Source organism: Lycium ferocissimum, chromosome 7, assembly GCF_029784015.1.
Source record: "Lycium ferocissimum isolate CSIRO_LF1 chromosome 7, AGI_CSIRO_Lferr_CH_V1, whole genome shotgun sequence".
NCBI classification, from domain to species: Eukaryota; Viridiplantae; Streptophyta; class Magnoliopsida; order Solanales; family Solanaceae; genus Lycium; species Lycium ferocissimum.
This window is the reverse complement of record NC_081348.1, coordinates 42,046,833-42,063,080: the sequence shown is the minus strand read 5'-3', so window position 1 is coordinate 42,063,080 and position 16,248 is coordinate 42,046,833. Positions and strand designations below refer to the sequence as shown.

At 31.0% G+C, this 16,248-nt stretch overlaps 2 protein-coding genes across 2 annotated transcripts; one reads left to right on the top strand and one right to left on the bottom strand.

The window, feature by feature from the left end:
• The first annotated feature begins 8,513 nt into the window (after window positions 1-8,513).
• On the top strand, window positions 8,514-8,983 carry LOC132062221 (uncharacterized). The gene is made up of 2 exons (XM_059454837.1): window positions 8,514-8,825; window positions 8,951-8,983. The coding sequence occupies exons 1-2, from the start codon at window positions 8,514-8,516 to the stop codon at window positions 8,981-8,983; spliced, it is 345 nt and encodes a 114-aa protein (XP_059310820.1).
• A 5,498-nt stretch (window positions 8,984-14,481) lies between these two features.
• LOC132065144 (actin-depolymerizing factor 5-like) lies at window positions 14,482-15,838 on the bottom strand. The gene is made up of 3 exons (XM_059458398.1): window positions 15,680-15,838; window positions 15,230-15,489; window positions 14,482-14,884 (listed from the first exon to the last, which is right to left on the bottom strand). The coding sequence occupies exons 1-3, from the start codon at window positions 15,698-15,700 to the stop codon at window positions 14,734-14,736; spliced, it is 432 nt and encodes a 143-aa protein (XP_059314381.1). The 5' UTR covers window positions 15,701-15,838; the 3' UTR covers window positions 14,482-14,733.
• Between the last annotated feature and the right edge of the window lie 410 nt (window positions 15,839-16,248).

The following is a 16,248-nucleotide window of genomic DNA, read 5'->3' as shown; positions in this document are numbered from 1 at the left end:
TTATTTTTTTTTTATGTATTGTTTATCTTGTAAAATCTTTATATTTCCTTGTAAGTGGCGTACAGGGATTCTTTGATTGTTTTGTGAGGATCGAGCATATCTATATATATTTATATTTCCTTTATTTATAGTTTTCTTTTATTTTTATATAATTTTACCTATTTAAAAATATTTATTGTAATTATATTATTTTATGAAATACTAAAATTAAATACTCATATATTTCGCCCCATTGCGTCCTAGCTTATGCTCGGCGAAATATATAAAACGTCTTCGCTTAAAACTTTTATAATACTTAGTTAATTTTAAGGAATTTAATGCTAAAATTAAAATGGCAATAGTGTTAACCATTACATCGTCATACTTATATTTTGTTTGAATTGATAGAATTAGATCTAAACTTGCTAATTGTTACTCAATCACTAATACTTAGCTAATTGAGACAATTCAATGTTTCAATTAAAGTCAATCATAGTATTGACTACTTGTTACATCTACGTATTTTTAAATTAATTGAATTAAATCAAAATTTATTAATTGTTACTCAATCCTATATAATACTTAGTTAAATGGAAGCAATACAATATTTCAATTAAAGTCAGTCATAATTTTGACTACTTGTTATGTCCACTGCTTTTATTTTATCTTTAAATTAGATCTAAACTTACTAATCGCAACTCAGCTCTATCTAATACTTAGCTAAATTGAGATAATTTAATATTTCACTTAAAATCAACCATAGTGTCAACTACATTTTACATATATCTTATTTTGAATTGATTGAATTGAATAAAAAAATTAGCAAACATTTTACTTAGTTAAATTGAAGGAATTTAATGTTTCAATTAAAGTCGACCATAGTGTTAACTACTTGTTAAATTCACTATTTTTCTTTAAATTGATTGAATTAGATCTAAACATGCTAATTGTTACTCAATCCTATATAATACTTAGCTAAATTGAAGCAATTTAATATTTCAATTAAAGTCAATCATAGTGTTGACTACTTGTTATCCACACTTTAAAAAAAAAATGATTGAATTAAATCTAAACTCACTAATTGCTACTCAACTCTATCTAGTATTTAGTTAAATTGAGAAAATTACATGTTTCAATTGATATCAACCATAGTGTCGACTTTTTCGCATATATTTTATTTATAATTGAATAAAAACTTGCCAAACATTTTACTCAATAATTTATATTAATACTTAGCTAAATTGAAGGAATTCAATGTTTCAATTAAAGTCAACTATAGTATTGACTATTTGTTACATCAACTATTTTTGTTTAAATTGACTGGATTAGATCTAAACTTGCCAATTATTACTCAATTATATCTAATACATAGATAACTGAGATAATTCAATGTTTCAGTTAAAATCAACCATAGTATTGACTGCTTGATACATCTTTTTTTTTTTAATTATAAAAAAATTGATTAAATAAATTAAAAGTTGCTAATTGTTAATCTATCATATATAATACTTAACTAAATTAAAGAAATTTAATTAAAGTCAATCATAATGTTGACTACTTATTACACCCACTATTTTAAAAAAATTGATTGAATTAGATCTAAACTTATTAATTGTTACCAATTCTATCTAATATGTAGCTAAATTGAGATAATTCAACGTTTCAATTAAAGTAAACCACAATGTTGGCTACTTGTTACATCCACATTTTTTTTAATTGATGAAACTAAATCAATAGTTATCAATTTGTTTTACTCAATCTTATATAAGTAATACTTAGTTAAATTGAACCATTTCGACATTTCAATCAAAGTCAACCATAATGTTGAGTTGTTACATCCACTATTTTTTTTTAAATTGATTGAAAAGTTTGTTAATTGTACTCAATTATATCTAATGTTTAGCTAAATTGAGTTAATTTAATGTTTCAATTAAAGTCAACCATAAGAGAATAAATGAAAAAATAAAGATGAAGAGAAAAGATGGTAAATGAATGTTGGTCATCAATGTAAAATCTGAACTCTGTTTCATCATAATTTTTTTTTAAAAAAAGCCATAAAAAGAAATAAAAGAAAAATATAAGCTTCTTCCGTCTCTGTGATGACCAATGAAAAAATGAAGAATTTATATACATGTTAGTATATATTTTTATAAATCTTTGTTAAAAATTTTATTTCTATTTTTACTAGATTTTTTTTTTTTATGTAACCACATATATAGCCTTATACCAAAGAGTAAAGAGGTATATAGATCTGAGGAATTGGAAGAAGATACAATTTTCAAAGAAGATATTTTTGAATAGTATTTTTTTTTTTTTGAAAAATAGGCATGCAAAAATTTTGTCTATCTTGTATAAGAAAAAAAGTAGGTTGTATAATAAGTTCTATTTTTTTTTTTTCTTACTATAGGTAATTGGTCATCATCTATTCGATGACCAATAAAACGACAAGAAATAAATAAATAAGTAAAAAATAGGAATATGCGTATATATATAGGTTGTATACTGGGTTTTACTTTTTTTCTTACTCTAGGTAATTGGTCAACACCTGTTTGATGACCAATAAAACAACAAAGAATAAATAAATAAATAAACAAAAAATAGAATATGTATATGTGTAGATATATATATATATATATATATATATATATATATATATATATGTATATATATAAGAAAAGTATACATTAAAAAGAATGCACGTTTTTCTCTAGTGATTGTCATTGGGAAGAAAAATGTAATAATGATCTTGGGTGAAGAGAGTAAAATTTGAATGACTTTGAAATTTGCTTCTAAAATTTTCAAAAAAGGCATAAACGTAATAGACAATGATGACATTTGTGCAATTTGTGCCAAAAGTCCACTTGAATTTACATTAATACCCCTAAAAAGATGGAGTTATGTCAAGTTGTGTCCTTTGTGGTTGTGCCAAATGCATTTTTCCTTTCTAAACAACCTTTTGTTCCTAATTACATTGAAGATAAAAGAAAAGTGAAAATGAAATAATTTAAAAATTAATCTCATGCCTATAATTTGGGAAAAGATTTCATTAATACCATTAAACTGGAAGTGTTGGTCACTCAGGGGTCATTTGGTTGGAAAAATTAGGAAAAAGAATATTCACATAAAATAGTGCATTAAATAATTTACATTTTTATTGGATGTATTGGATAAAATAAGCCTTCGCATAATTAATGCATCATTTTGGTTGGTGAGTTGAAGTTTTAGCCCTTTTGGCTTTTGCATATATTTACTTTTATGAACTCCCAATATTTTGTTGGCAAAAAAAACTCCAATATTTTCGAAATTCATATAATGTGATTCTATCGTGGGTACTACTCAATTGGTTCTGTGAGACAACTTTGAAATCAGGATTATATCTACCTGACAAATTTTATCGTCTTTGTGATTTAGTTTAAGATTGATTTAGATCTAGTCTAATGTAGTTTATATTTAGTCTTTGACGTAACGTTTGATAGAAGTTTGATGACATGCTTTGCTAAACCATCATTACCTAGTAATTAAATTCATTTGCTTTGTAGTATTTAAAAACCATTTGCATTGTACTAACATGTTGTAACGTATGATAAGTTTGACACTATATTATTTTAGAAATTTAAAAGTGTTAAAACTTCCAACATATAAGTGATGTTTTTTGTTATAGAATTTTACTTTTAAATAATTATAATAATAGATTAACAAAAAAACTCTATCTCTTATTTCCTTGTGTACTACAATCTTTTTCCTTTAGTGTCGGTATTGTTCGACTTTTGGAAAATAAACGGCTAGAGACTTCACTTTCAACCAATTTAATTTTCTTTTCTTTTTTCTTTCGTATAGGCTTCAGTTGTTATTAGATAAAGCACGGAATGAGACAAGAAGAGCATAATCACCAAAAAGAAAGAAAAAAATGAAAATGGAGGCACAGAATAAAATGAAAGGACAGAAAAAGAATAAAGAATAAGAAAAAGCAAAAGGAAAAAGAATTAAACTTCCAAATATGGCCGAGAACATGTAGTCATAATTGACTGGCCGGACGGTAGATATTCGTTGTCGGCCTTTTATCTCGTGGCGGACATGTTATCATTCAGCTCCTTGTGCTTCCTTGTAACAAAAACTTGGCTTAATTATTATTAAGTTAATGCGCTAGTGTTTGAGATTTAAAAAGAGGTTAATTGTTTTCACTCATAGAAGCATTCACAAATCTATACAAAACGAATAACAAATATTCAAAGAGAATTCCCCAAAATTCTTTTGTAATAATTTTTCAAAAATTGATTTTTTGAAAAAAGGTCTGCATCCTACCCCTCCCAAGATCCACTTGTAAAACTACACTGAATATATTGTTGTTGTTAGTTTTTTGAAAAGTTGTCCAAAGTCTAAAACCGCGGCGAAATTCAAATCAAAATCCATTGGCACGATAAGTTTGTCACGCAAGTGGACTTGTCAAGCCATAAATAAGTCATGATTCAACATGTTCAATGTTTATTTTCAAGGTCAATCACATCGATATAGGCTAAACAATGAGTTATAATTCATCTAACTGAAAGCTCCTTTTTATTTATTTGTATAGGGTCACTTGCACGATTGGTGATCTTTAATTTTGCCCTTCGCTAATTTTTTTTGGTTTCGGGTTCGAACATCCCCTCAGTCAAATTGTTTTTAAAACAAATTGCGATGTAAAGTTTGAATTCGTAAGGCAGAATTTTACACATGCAAAACTCAATCTCATGCAGAGTTTCAAACTTTGCCTTGAAGGCAAAATTCTGCCCTTCAGGCATAAGGCAAGACAGAGTTTTGCCTTCAGGCATTTTTTTTTTATAATTTTTTACTTAATTCGAATTTTATAGCAGGGCTTTAAATTTTGCCCGATTATTTTAATTTTAGATAAAAGTTCACCTTTAGGCAAACCTCTGCTTTAAGGCCTAACTTTTGCCCGAATAGGCCTTAACTTTGCTACAAACTGTCTTGCGAAATTCTTTTTTTTTTTTGAAATTTCCGGGAGTTGAACACAGGAAATTGAGTATTAACCTAAGAAAAAAAAATTGAAGACCATCAATTTGAGGGGTAAAAATTAAACACCAGTGCCTTTGAATGCCAATCCGCACAAAAAAATGTTTTGGGTCACATATTTAAGGGAGCCCCATATTTAATCACCAAAACAAATAGGAGTAGCCGGTGCCGAAAATCGTTTTGAAGCCCCAATTCCAAACGAGAGAGATATGGGAAGGACTGTTATGGGCTGGGCTTATCGTAACTACAGGATCTCAAAGGCTCCTCTGGAAGACAATAGGTAAATTGCTTGGCATTGATTTCTGTCGATCAAACAAGATGCACAGGCCATACCCAATCTTGGATCCATATGTTACATTATCCCTTCACCTCGGTTTATGTGACATCATTTGATTAGATACGGAATTTAAGAAATAAATGAAGACTTTTGAAATTTGTGATTCAGAACCAATATCCTTAAATAAATGTATGGTTGTAGATCATCTCATAAAATTAAATTGTTTCTAAAGATAGAATGTAACGTCCTCTATGGAACATATTAAAAAAAAGTGTGTCACATAAATTGGGATAGAGAAAGTAACCAATATTAACCATATAAACAAGATGACCATCAGGCCGTAGCCAATTTTTTGGATTTCAATTGATTGGAGTTGAAAAATGTATTTGGAGTTGAGATTAACAAAAAGTGTTTAGAAGCTGAGATTGTGTTATGGTTTTCACTTGGAAAAGATTTATGTTTTGCGAGTGAACCATTACTTCATTTGAAACTACTTTAAATTAGTAATTTTTTTTTTATTACCTTGGTGTCTGGGTCAACATACGCGTACCTCAATCATTGTTACGGAGCACCTGCTATCTCTCACAAACACAAGTAACAGTGGTTTGAACTTGTAAGAAGAAATCATCTAGTGTTTTTGCCTCTTTTAGAATTTAAACACAAAATCTCATTATTCTCAATTCATTTTATTGATCACAAGGATACACCCTTGATGCAACTTTACTTTATTATTAGTAAAATTTTCACAAACAGCTACCTTTTAGCTCATTCTAACAACCTATAACTACATGTTCTATATTTACAATTCGTAGCTATATCTCTCTATATTTAGCTAGTCGACTGGTATACTAAAATATAGTACAAATATAGCGGAAATACAGACGTTGGGCTAACTGAAATTGCTATATTTATGGAAACAAAATCTGTTCCAATTTAAATTAAAATCAGTTTTATTGTTCCCTGATTCACGCAAATATCCTCTCATTCCATATTTGATCCCATATTGCATTCAAACAGCTAACAAATTCAAAAAAAATTGAATTCAAAAAAGTACATTCATATTTTTAACCAAAAATAAAAGATTCAACGATTAGTTCATCAAAAATCTTTGAATAATAACAATATCAAACCAAAGGAACGAGCTCGATTAGAACGACGAATATATATTTGATTTCATCTCGTTGAAATATCGAATTCAAGTTGACTTCATAATTGAGGTAACATTGTTTTCACCGCAACCTTTTTATTTTTTCGCCCTTTTTCGAACTTTTGAATATACGAAAACTCGATTCATAGATTCAAAATATTATTGTTTCATTGAATATAACACATTGTTGTATTTAATGACAAGCGAACCGCGTTGATCCGTCATTCCGGTTTTTGGAACGATTAGAATTTTGTGAATTACAAAATTGATCTTGTTGTTGTATTCACTGATAATTGCAATTACGATGAGTTAGTTTCTACGATTACAAATCAATTAGGCGTGGATACTGTCAGGAAAACAATTTCAATAAAATATACTGTTGAAGGCGATTTTCAACCAATTGAAATACACAACAATATGGGAGTTCGTGTGTACGTTGAGCTTAAGAGAGAAAACAGAGTTTTGGGGATATATCCAATGTGCGTTAGTATTCATGATTTTGATGTTGAAGATGATGCAACTGGTAATCGTATTATTGGAGATGATGTGCTGCAAGTTGGTTATAGCGAGAATCGGGATGGTATGGAAGTTTGTGATTCTACAGGAAAGGCTATTCTTTTGTTTGAGAATGATAACAATTTGGTAATTTCGAAACCGGAAGCGAAAGGAGTTTTTGTCGATCAAATTTACCAGGATAAGGAAACTTTGAAAATTGTGATGACGAAATATGCAATTCGTGAAAGATTCAATTTCAAAACAGAGAGATCGAATGCTATAAGGTATGTCTTTCAAAATGTATTCTGGTAACTGAAAGTGCAGATGTATTTTTGTTATATTTGTACTATATTTAGATGATTTGTTAACTTGTTTATCACACTGTTTATTAAAAAAAGTCTTATGCAACATATTTCTGATATATTTTTGTATATTTCTACTGTATTTAATTGATTGAGTATGTACTATTTGCATTGTATTATGTAGCTATACTCCGGCATGTTGGTCGCCGAATGTAAATGGAAGTTCGCAGCGTCGAGAATTGGGGGATTCCGAAATGTTCGGGTTAGATTTTTCGATGACGAACATACATGTCCGTTAAGGACAAGGTGTATTCGCAACGACAAGCAACAAGTTGGTTTAGTGGAGAAGCGGTTGTCAAGGCGAAAATAACTAACCATAAAAGGAAAGTCACACTGGGATATAAAAGACGATGTCAAAAATGAATTCGGCGTAGATGTTTCTTATATGATGGCATGGAGAGCTAGAGAGAAAGGCTATAAAAGATTTCAGAGGTGACCCAGCTGATTCATACAAGAAGTTGCCGGCGTATATATACATCCTTGATAAAACGTATCCTGGATCGCTTGTTAAAATGCATAAATCACCAGAAAACGAGTTTATGTATTTGTTTGTAACACTCAAAGCATTCATAAAGGGATTCGAGTGTTGTAGACCAATAGTTGTAGTGGATGGTGCACACCTTAAATCAACGTATAATGGTACATTTGTGTCGGCAAGTACTTTGGATGGAGCAGGTATGTGTAATTCTATTCTATGAATTTTTTTTTATAAATACAACAATATGCTATGGATTTGCAAATGAAGCTGCTAAAAACATACTCTGGATATATTGCTGGTGTTAATGTGTGAATAATATATGCTGAAATACACTGTAAATATGTGGTGAATATATTGTAAATATATACTGTTGTTTTATAAATAATGTTGCTAAAAACACATTGTGAGATCAAAATTCAGTTAGAATATGTGTTGAATATATTATAAATATATACTGACTTTTGTAGGTAATATCCTACCACTAGCGTATGGTGTGATAGATTCTGAGAATAATAAGTCCTGGACGTGGTTCTTTGAACTGTTCAAGCAAGTTTATGGTGTTAGGAAAAATATGTGTGTCGTGTCCGACGACATGAAAGCATAATACACTCGCTTCTAAGGTGTATCCTATCGTTCCTCATTTGGCTTGCATATGGCATTTGTGAAAAAATGTGACAAAGTAATACACAACAAACAAGTGAGGTGTTGAGTCCTATATTTTATTCACCGGCGAAGGCATACAAATGTGATGAGTTCGATAAATTGATGGAGAAGATCGGGAATGTTGATATTCGGGTAAAACGATACCTAGAAGATGCTGGAAGGGATAAATGGTCTAGGCTTTATTCACCTGTTAACAGAGGATGGACAATGACTTCGAATATAGCCGAATGTATTAATGGAAAACTGGTTGCTGCAAGAGAGTTACATATTTTTGATTTCCTTGAAGAAGTGAGGAAGATGTTTAGTAGATGGAATTGCACAAATAGAAAAAATGGTACCTACACATTCACAACACTGATGAGGCGGTATCAAGAGATGTTGTCGATCAACGAGTACAAATCAATGCGAATGAGGGTATCTTTGGTTGCAACACAAAATTTTAATATATATTTTACTATATCTAATGTATATTTATCTATGTTCCCAATATGGTAAAACTGCTCAGGTTAATGCTTGTTTATTGGTTAAATGGTTCTCAGGTTGAAGCGTCAACTGAATATGTTACACAGTGAAAGATGGACCGAGGCGTTTCATAATTGATTTGAAGAAGAAAACTTGCAGTGCAGATGTTCCAACCGGACGAGATACCGTGTTCTCATGCATATGCGTATTGAAGAATAAAAATTTGACCGCCGATGCATATTGTTCGGAATTATTCAAGCCGTAAACAACAGTGAAGACATATGATGTGCCGATTGATCCTCTTCCCGATGAGACCGAGTGGAATGTTCCTAAAAGTATATCAGATGAAGTTGTTATGCCACCGATCTATAAGAGACGCCCTGGGAGGCCAAAAAAGAAGAGGGACAAACCATTACAGGAGTTGATGATTGGTAAATGCAGGAATGCTTGCGGTAAATGTGGACGTCTTGGTGATAACAGACGTTCGTGTGATAATCCGCCCCTCAATAAGAAGAATAAATAAGTCCATTTTGATTTTATTTGTTAAGACAATTCTACTTTAAATTTCTGTTATTCTAGTATGATTGTATTTCACATGGTTGAACATCTGATGATTTTAGATGTTATGCTATATTGGTGGTTTAATGGGATTTGGAAAGTCTACTCTATGTAAACTGATTTGGCCTTTTGTTTTGGAATTATGCTTTAATATTTGTATTTTGTCTATATTTGGGCTATATTTTAGTTGCATTTTGTCTGATCTGGTAGATAAATCTTATTCTGGTTTACTGTTAACTATATTTCATATATTTTTTACATATATTTTAAGTGTATTTAGATGAAATTTTAACTTTTGTAACACACTGTACATTAAAAATGGACTTATGGAATATATCTCCGATATATTTTATGTATATTTCGACTGTATTTAACTGGTTAGATATACTACTTTGTTAAATGAATACATTTCACAGAAAAATGAACATGGAATTTATACATTGAAAAAATAACATACTTGAAAGAAACAACAATATAAAAACCATTCGGTGGTGTTCAACATTAATCATCCTAAAAAACATTACTGCACATGAAACGATATGTCCAAAATGAAAAAACAGCAACAAAAGTCGCAACCAACTACGCTATTGTTCAACATGAAAATCAAAAACACAAAAGACTTGGTGGCCTAATCAAGATCCTCTTTATCAACTGCATCGTAATCAACTGCCGGTCTAATTGGTCTTGAGGCTGCTCGTTATCACTTGATGCATTGTTGTTTGACTTATCCCATGCATAGTCGCATAAAAGGGCACCGTATCTCATACGGAGTAACTTTGCATCGAATTTGGTTGGGATGACTTCACTTGAGCTCAAGTATTCAAAGAAAGGCTGCCACATACACACCACAATCCCTGAAAAAAATGATCAAAAACTTTACTGATCAAAACCCAAGAAAAAATAGATGTATTTATTGTGTTTTTTGTTGGAAGAGATTCTTACATGCTATCGGGAGCTTGTTGCAGGAGATTGTCTACATTCACAATGTCAAAGTTGTCGGTACCGTTCTCCGTTTCGTAACAAGGATGTGTGGCAAAATCTATATCCGCCTTCTTCTCATAGAAATCAGTCATTTGTAGACTCTGCGTGACAAGAGTAGCCAACATTTTCATTCCGGCTCTAACGACAGCATCATGCCCTGCAGCTCGGTATGAGTTGTATACGTAGATGCACCTGTTTGTAAAAAGAAAAAATACGAAAAAGACAAACATATAAATTTTGTAGAAAAATGAATGATTTTTTCAAAGGATGAGAGCACACCTGTCAGTGAAAGATATCACAACCAAAATCCAGTGATTTTCCTCTGTTACGTTGACAGGAATTAGTACGTTGTCAACAGTATACCATGGTACATTAGCCAACAGCCTGTGCCCGTTAATGTACTCACACGGTTCATCTTCCTTACTGGCGACGCATGTGGATGACTCGGGGTTTTCTCAAGATTTGTAAATTTTAGCAACTAAAGTGTGAAAAATACAAATTTCGTGGCAGTGGTGAATCTATAATTGTTGTTATTGTGATACTTCCCTTTCTTGCGTAGGTAGTAGAAAATAACGTCAATATCCTGTAAAAACATCAATTCGTTGACTATAATCAATACTATGTTCAATAAAACTATTGCCGTATATATATTAAATATAGTGAAATATACTCTTGAATATAGCAAAAATACAATTTCGTATACATAATCGCACTCCACACCCCTAATAAAATAATGGCTCTATATTAAATATAGTGCAAATATAATGATGAAAATATTTTTAAAATACAATACAGTCTTAATGTAAGTACAAAATTGTGATCTATATATATATATATGTCAAATATAGTAAAAATATACTCTAGATACATCACAATGTAATTCTATTATAAAACATAAAAAACTTAAGTAACAAGCAGAAAGACATCAAAACCTCATCAGTCCAAATTTGCCCATCCCTAGATAATAAGTAGAACCAGTTTTTGTTGGATACGGCCGTAACTCCTAAATGTAACCGAAGTTCGGCATCCGCAGGATCCAGTCCTTCCTTGTTCTTTCGTAATGATAAAAATACGTATCCGGTGAATTGAAAAACAGAATAAACGAAGTTCAAAACACAAACTAATTGAAATAATAAAAAATACGACAAAAAAATAATTAAAATGTATGCAAAATATAGATCTGGTGAATTGAAAAAACGGGAATTAACTGAAGTTCATCGAAAAATACGATAAAAATATACTTAAAATGCAAGTAAAACACATATCTGGTGAAGTGAAAATACATCTCCTTCCTCAACAGATCTCCAACATTTATGTGTTCGAACCCAAAAATTTCTATAATCTTCGGACGTGAGTTCCTTTTCCACTACCTGATCTGAAAACTCGGAATCTCCAAAACAAAAAAAAAATTGAAAAAGCCCCGCAATTAAACTCCAATGCTTCGATTTTTACCAATTAAACTCAATTTAAACAATAACTCATCATCAAATTCGAGTTATGAACTACAAATCTTATTGTGTATTTGAGTAAATACCAATTAGACCCAAATTAAGCAAGAACCCATAATACTCTAATATGCAATCAATCGATTTTGTAAGAAGAAATTTCCAAATTAATAGCAATATAATCCTTCACATCATAGAGCTAATAGTACCCTAATATTTCAATATGAAATAGGATATGTAAGTAAATAATGAAGAAGAGAAAAAACGCCATACCAGAAGAGAATCGACAGCACCAAAATTGGAAGGTCCGCAATGAGGGAGGCGAGTAGGGTTTATGTTGAGCAAAAGTAGATTAGGAGAGGGAGCAAAAAATTTTAGATTAAAAAGGAAAAGGGAGAAATTAATGAGCAGTTAATACAGAGTAAAAAAAGGTAGTGAAAGAAATCATAAACTGATTTGAAAAGCACGAAATCAAAAACTGATTTGAGTTAGAAACGTATATTTAGGAAAAGGGGAGAGAGAGAAAGTGTGCAGCTAAAAAATAGGGGTGTGGGGAGTGGTAAGTTATAAGTTGGTAAAAAATATTATAGCTATAAGTTGTAAAAATATAATATTATAGCTACTAAACTTAATTATTTATATCTTTTTTGTTTGGGTCCTCTTTTTTCCACACACAACGATCCATTTTTCTCAAAAAAATTGGAAACTACTTAAAAGTAGAAATTTTCTCTAACCATGCTACATTAATTCTTTTTGAGAAATTATACCATTCGCTGCATTACACAAATTATTACGTGAAAAAAATGTGCATCATTCCAAAGAAGACAATCAAGTGTTCAAGAGACAAGAATAATTTGAAACGTAATGCACAATTTTGAAGTTCGCCCTGTTGTAGCATTTGAAGGCAGCTAATTATCACCTGCTCGCATAATTTTTGGGATTATGAATCTAATTAGTCATTTTTTAAATTAGCTATATTTGTTATAAGTACTAGTTCTGACACATTGTCTAGGCATCATTGGCTAGGTCGATGGTTGCATATGATGTTCGAAGTGTACCAGTTTTTAATTGATGGAGTTAGTTCAGCAGTCATCTTAAAACTATCATTTTCTAATTTGTACAATATCATGAAATATGATCATATGAATATCGTATAATTACACGCAGATATTGCTGATGCTACTTATAATAATTACAATTCTTGTATTACGTAAAGATATTCCTTTTCATAAACAAATGCATGCACCCAATAATTACTACCTAATACCTGAGAAACCGGATAAAAGGGCATGATTAAAAACTTAGCAAAACAGATTCAGGTAAACCAAAAGAAGCACATTAAGGATTTATTAACCATGTTAATAGGATTACAAGGTATCTCAAGGCGAAACTATTGGATTACCATATTGTGTGCAATAGTTTTGAATTGAAACAAAGGGAAATATTAATAGAGGTATTTTGCTCGTATAATCATAACTTTGTAGAACACAAAATAAATCTCTTTTCTTCAACATTATTTAACCAAGGTCAACTGAGTGCAGTGAGATCACTATTCAGGAGTGGATCCATACTGATTTCAACTTTTTAATAGTGCAGCCACCCACTCCCCATCATATTTTTATCGTTTTATCTCTCAAATGATTATTGTTTTTATTATTATTATTTATTTATAATTATAGTATGTGAGCTAACTTACATACACCTTATTTAATTTCACGGGATAGCTACTATCTTCCTTCCCGAATGATTATAAAAGGACTGTAGAAAATAAAATTTGGATTGCCAATTTTAGCAAGATATTAATTAATTACCCGGTAAGACATGTCATTATAATTAGATTCAGATCAGATAGATCCGTCAAAGTTTTGATGCTAAAAGTGTGTGTTGCAATAAGTTGATTCTCATATTTAACTTGAGGATCTTCACTTAAAGTAATAAAATAAGATACTCAAACTTCTTGTTAAACAAATTAAAATAATGGAATGAGTAGACAAGGCTATAAAATTATGATCAGACTATAATAAGAAGCTACTTGAGAATTTATCTCTTGAGCAGATTTGACCTACTACGCTACACACACATGTTTGACCCGAATGACGACAGGTTAGACAAATTGGATCATGTGCTTAAGCCATAAACGTATTTTTATCAAAAAAAAGTTGTCATTATTTTAACCTGGTATCATAATCTATATTACTCCATAATTTTATTATAATTTTCGTCTACAAACTAAACGATCCCTTAACATGCAAAGGCAAATGTAATTCCCAAAAAGCGCCACTTGCCGCCAAGGATGAATGAAAGGAAGATCTGATTGTCTCCTCATTGGATCCGTTTGGTAAACATCTATTCCACATTATTCTGCACTGCTCCAAAAGATTGGTTCAGAAAAAAAGAACCTTCAAATTTATCATATGATTTGCTACAAAAGTACCTAAGTCATTGACCTGATGAAATAAGGCAGCAATTTCATTTATTTTTACCGCGAAAATCTTTTTCTTTAGTGATAAGGAAAGAGCAAAAGCAAACGAACACTTTTAATAAAGTTTGATAGCTTTACCCTTATCGTGACAAAAAGGTATTAACACGTATTAACACGAGATAAAGTTATTCAAAACTCATAATTAGTAGAAACACTAGAACACTTTGTAGTTAAATTAGTAGAAAAGGACATAATAGTTATCACAAATTAGAAGGTTGGATCAACCTTGCTTAGTAGATCTTACAAAAAGGTCACAATAGTACCACTAAGGAAGAAAGAAAAAAGCATCTTTGCCCTCTAAGTGGAGTCATTATTATATTAGGAACAAAGTTTGAAAAAGATGGCAAAAAACACAGTGCTTTAATTTGTTTGCTAATTAGAAAAATGGGACATCTCATTTGGCTCTGTCCTTGATCAAATCAATTCCCATCTCAGTTGGATCAGTTGCTTGAAGTTCATAGCTAATTCCATCTAGCACTCTCCTCAGTCCAGCTTTTGATGTTGCATACAATATTTTTGCTCTGATTCTTGATTCTGTTGGTGACCTGTTTAATTTAATCCACCACCATTATCATTAATACTATTCTCAATAGCTTTCAACAAATATAAGTATGATAATATGTGGGAATGTAAAATTTAAATTTGATGAGTTAGAACTTTAATTTACTCAGCACCGAAAATCGGAAGGATTAGTTGAATTGTGGTATGTTATTTAACAGACCTAATCAAACTTTGGACAAATTGCATCATGATCCGTTTATTAATTTAATACATTTTAGTCCATCCGAATTTGATTCGACCTGTCCATTTGCCACCTCCAAAAAGGAATAAAAAAGTGCTATATATGAAGAGAATATTGATCAACAAGTGGAAGAACAAGAACTACAAACCAGGCAATGAAGAAGATCTTGCTCTTTCTGCAATTATCAACTGTAACGAAATCGAAATCAAATACGGCATATCGACAATCATCTTTGGGGAGAGCTTTAGCCAAATCCTCATAGTTTTCTCCAGCCCCACCAACTTTGTCAACTGTGACCAATCTTGATTTCTCATCAATCTTGTAAACTATGTACCTATGAACTTTCTTCCATTTCATATCCATGTAAGAATTCTTGCATTCATCAGTCACCCACATGCCCGTAGTCGCCTGTTAATTATTCACCACAAAAACAATCGTCAATAATTATAATAGCTACACCTCAGTTTCAAAAAAGTTAAAAAATCGACTATATGAATCATCAGTAACTATGTTACAATAAATGCATATCCAAAATTTAAAGTTAATGATATTCAAATTGAAGTAAAAAGGAGAAGAGGTGTTTTCTTTGAATAAATACCATCTTAAAAGCCATAGCCATGGTGGGGGATGCAAGTAAAAGAGAGAAAGTTTGATATTGTTTCCTTGTTGTCTAAGCAAGTGAAGAGGGTGGAAAATAGAATTGGGAAAAAATGGTTGAGTAGAGGGGTTTTAAATAGGATTTGGTTATTGAAATGCCATTAGATTATGTGTAATATTACGAGTTTATCTATATTAGATCTATGCAATTTGTAATTGAATGACCAAATTGGCCTCCATCGGGATTTCTGCTTGGTCTTGGAAGCTGTTGCCTAACACAGGCCCTCAATAAAGTTCTATTGTAAAATGGGTTAGAGGCCGTTTAGCTTAGCTTAAAAAAGTGGCTTATAAGCTGGTTTGATCAAAAAACGGCTTATAAGTCAAAAAAATAAATTGGGCCAACTTGTTTTTTTGATTTATTCTAAGCATTTTTTTAGCTTATAAGCTGCTTTGCGAAATACCTAAAAAAATTAAAAAAAAACAGCTTATAAACTGGTTTGACCATTTATAAGCCCATCCAAACGGGCTCTTAGTATTTTTTCTCTAAAAATGTTCTGGGTATGTAGGTCG

What these genes read in the sequence shown, in the direction of transcription:
- LOC132062221 (XM_059454837.1), top strand. Translation starts at nt 8,514, where the DNA reads ATGGAGAAGATCGGGAATGTTGATATTCGGGTAAAACGATACCTAGAA. An exon ending in ACAAATCAATGCGAATGAGG is followed by an intron (nt 8,826 to 8,950) that starts GTATCTTTGGTT and finishes AATGGTTCTCAG; the next exon opens with GTTGAAGCGTCAACTGAATA.
- LOC132065144 (XM_059458398.1), bottom strand. Translation starts at nt 15,700, where the DNA reads ATGGCTATGGCTTTTAAGATG. An exon ending in TGGCTATGGCTTTTAAGATG is followed by an intron (nt 15,490 to 15,679) that starts GTATTTATTCAA and finishes AATAATTAACAG; the next exon opens with GCGACTACGGGCATGTGGGT. An exon ending in AAGATCTTCTTCATTGCCTG is followed by an intron (nt 14,885 to 15,229) that starts GTTTGTAGTTCT and finishes TAAATTAAACAG; the next exon opens with GTCACCAACAGAATCAAGAA.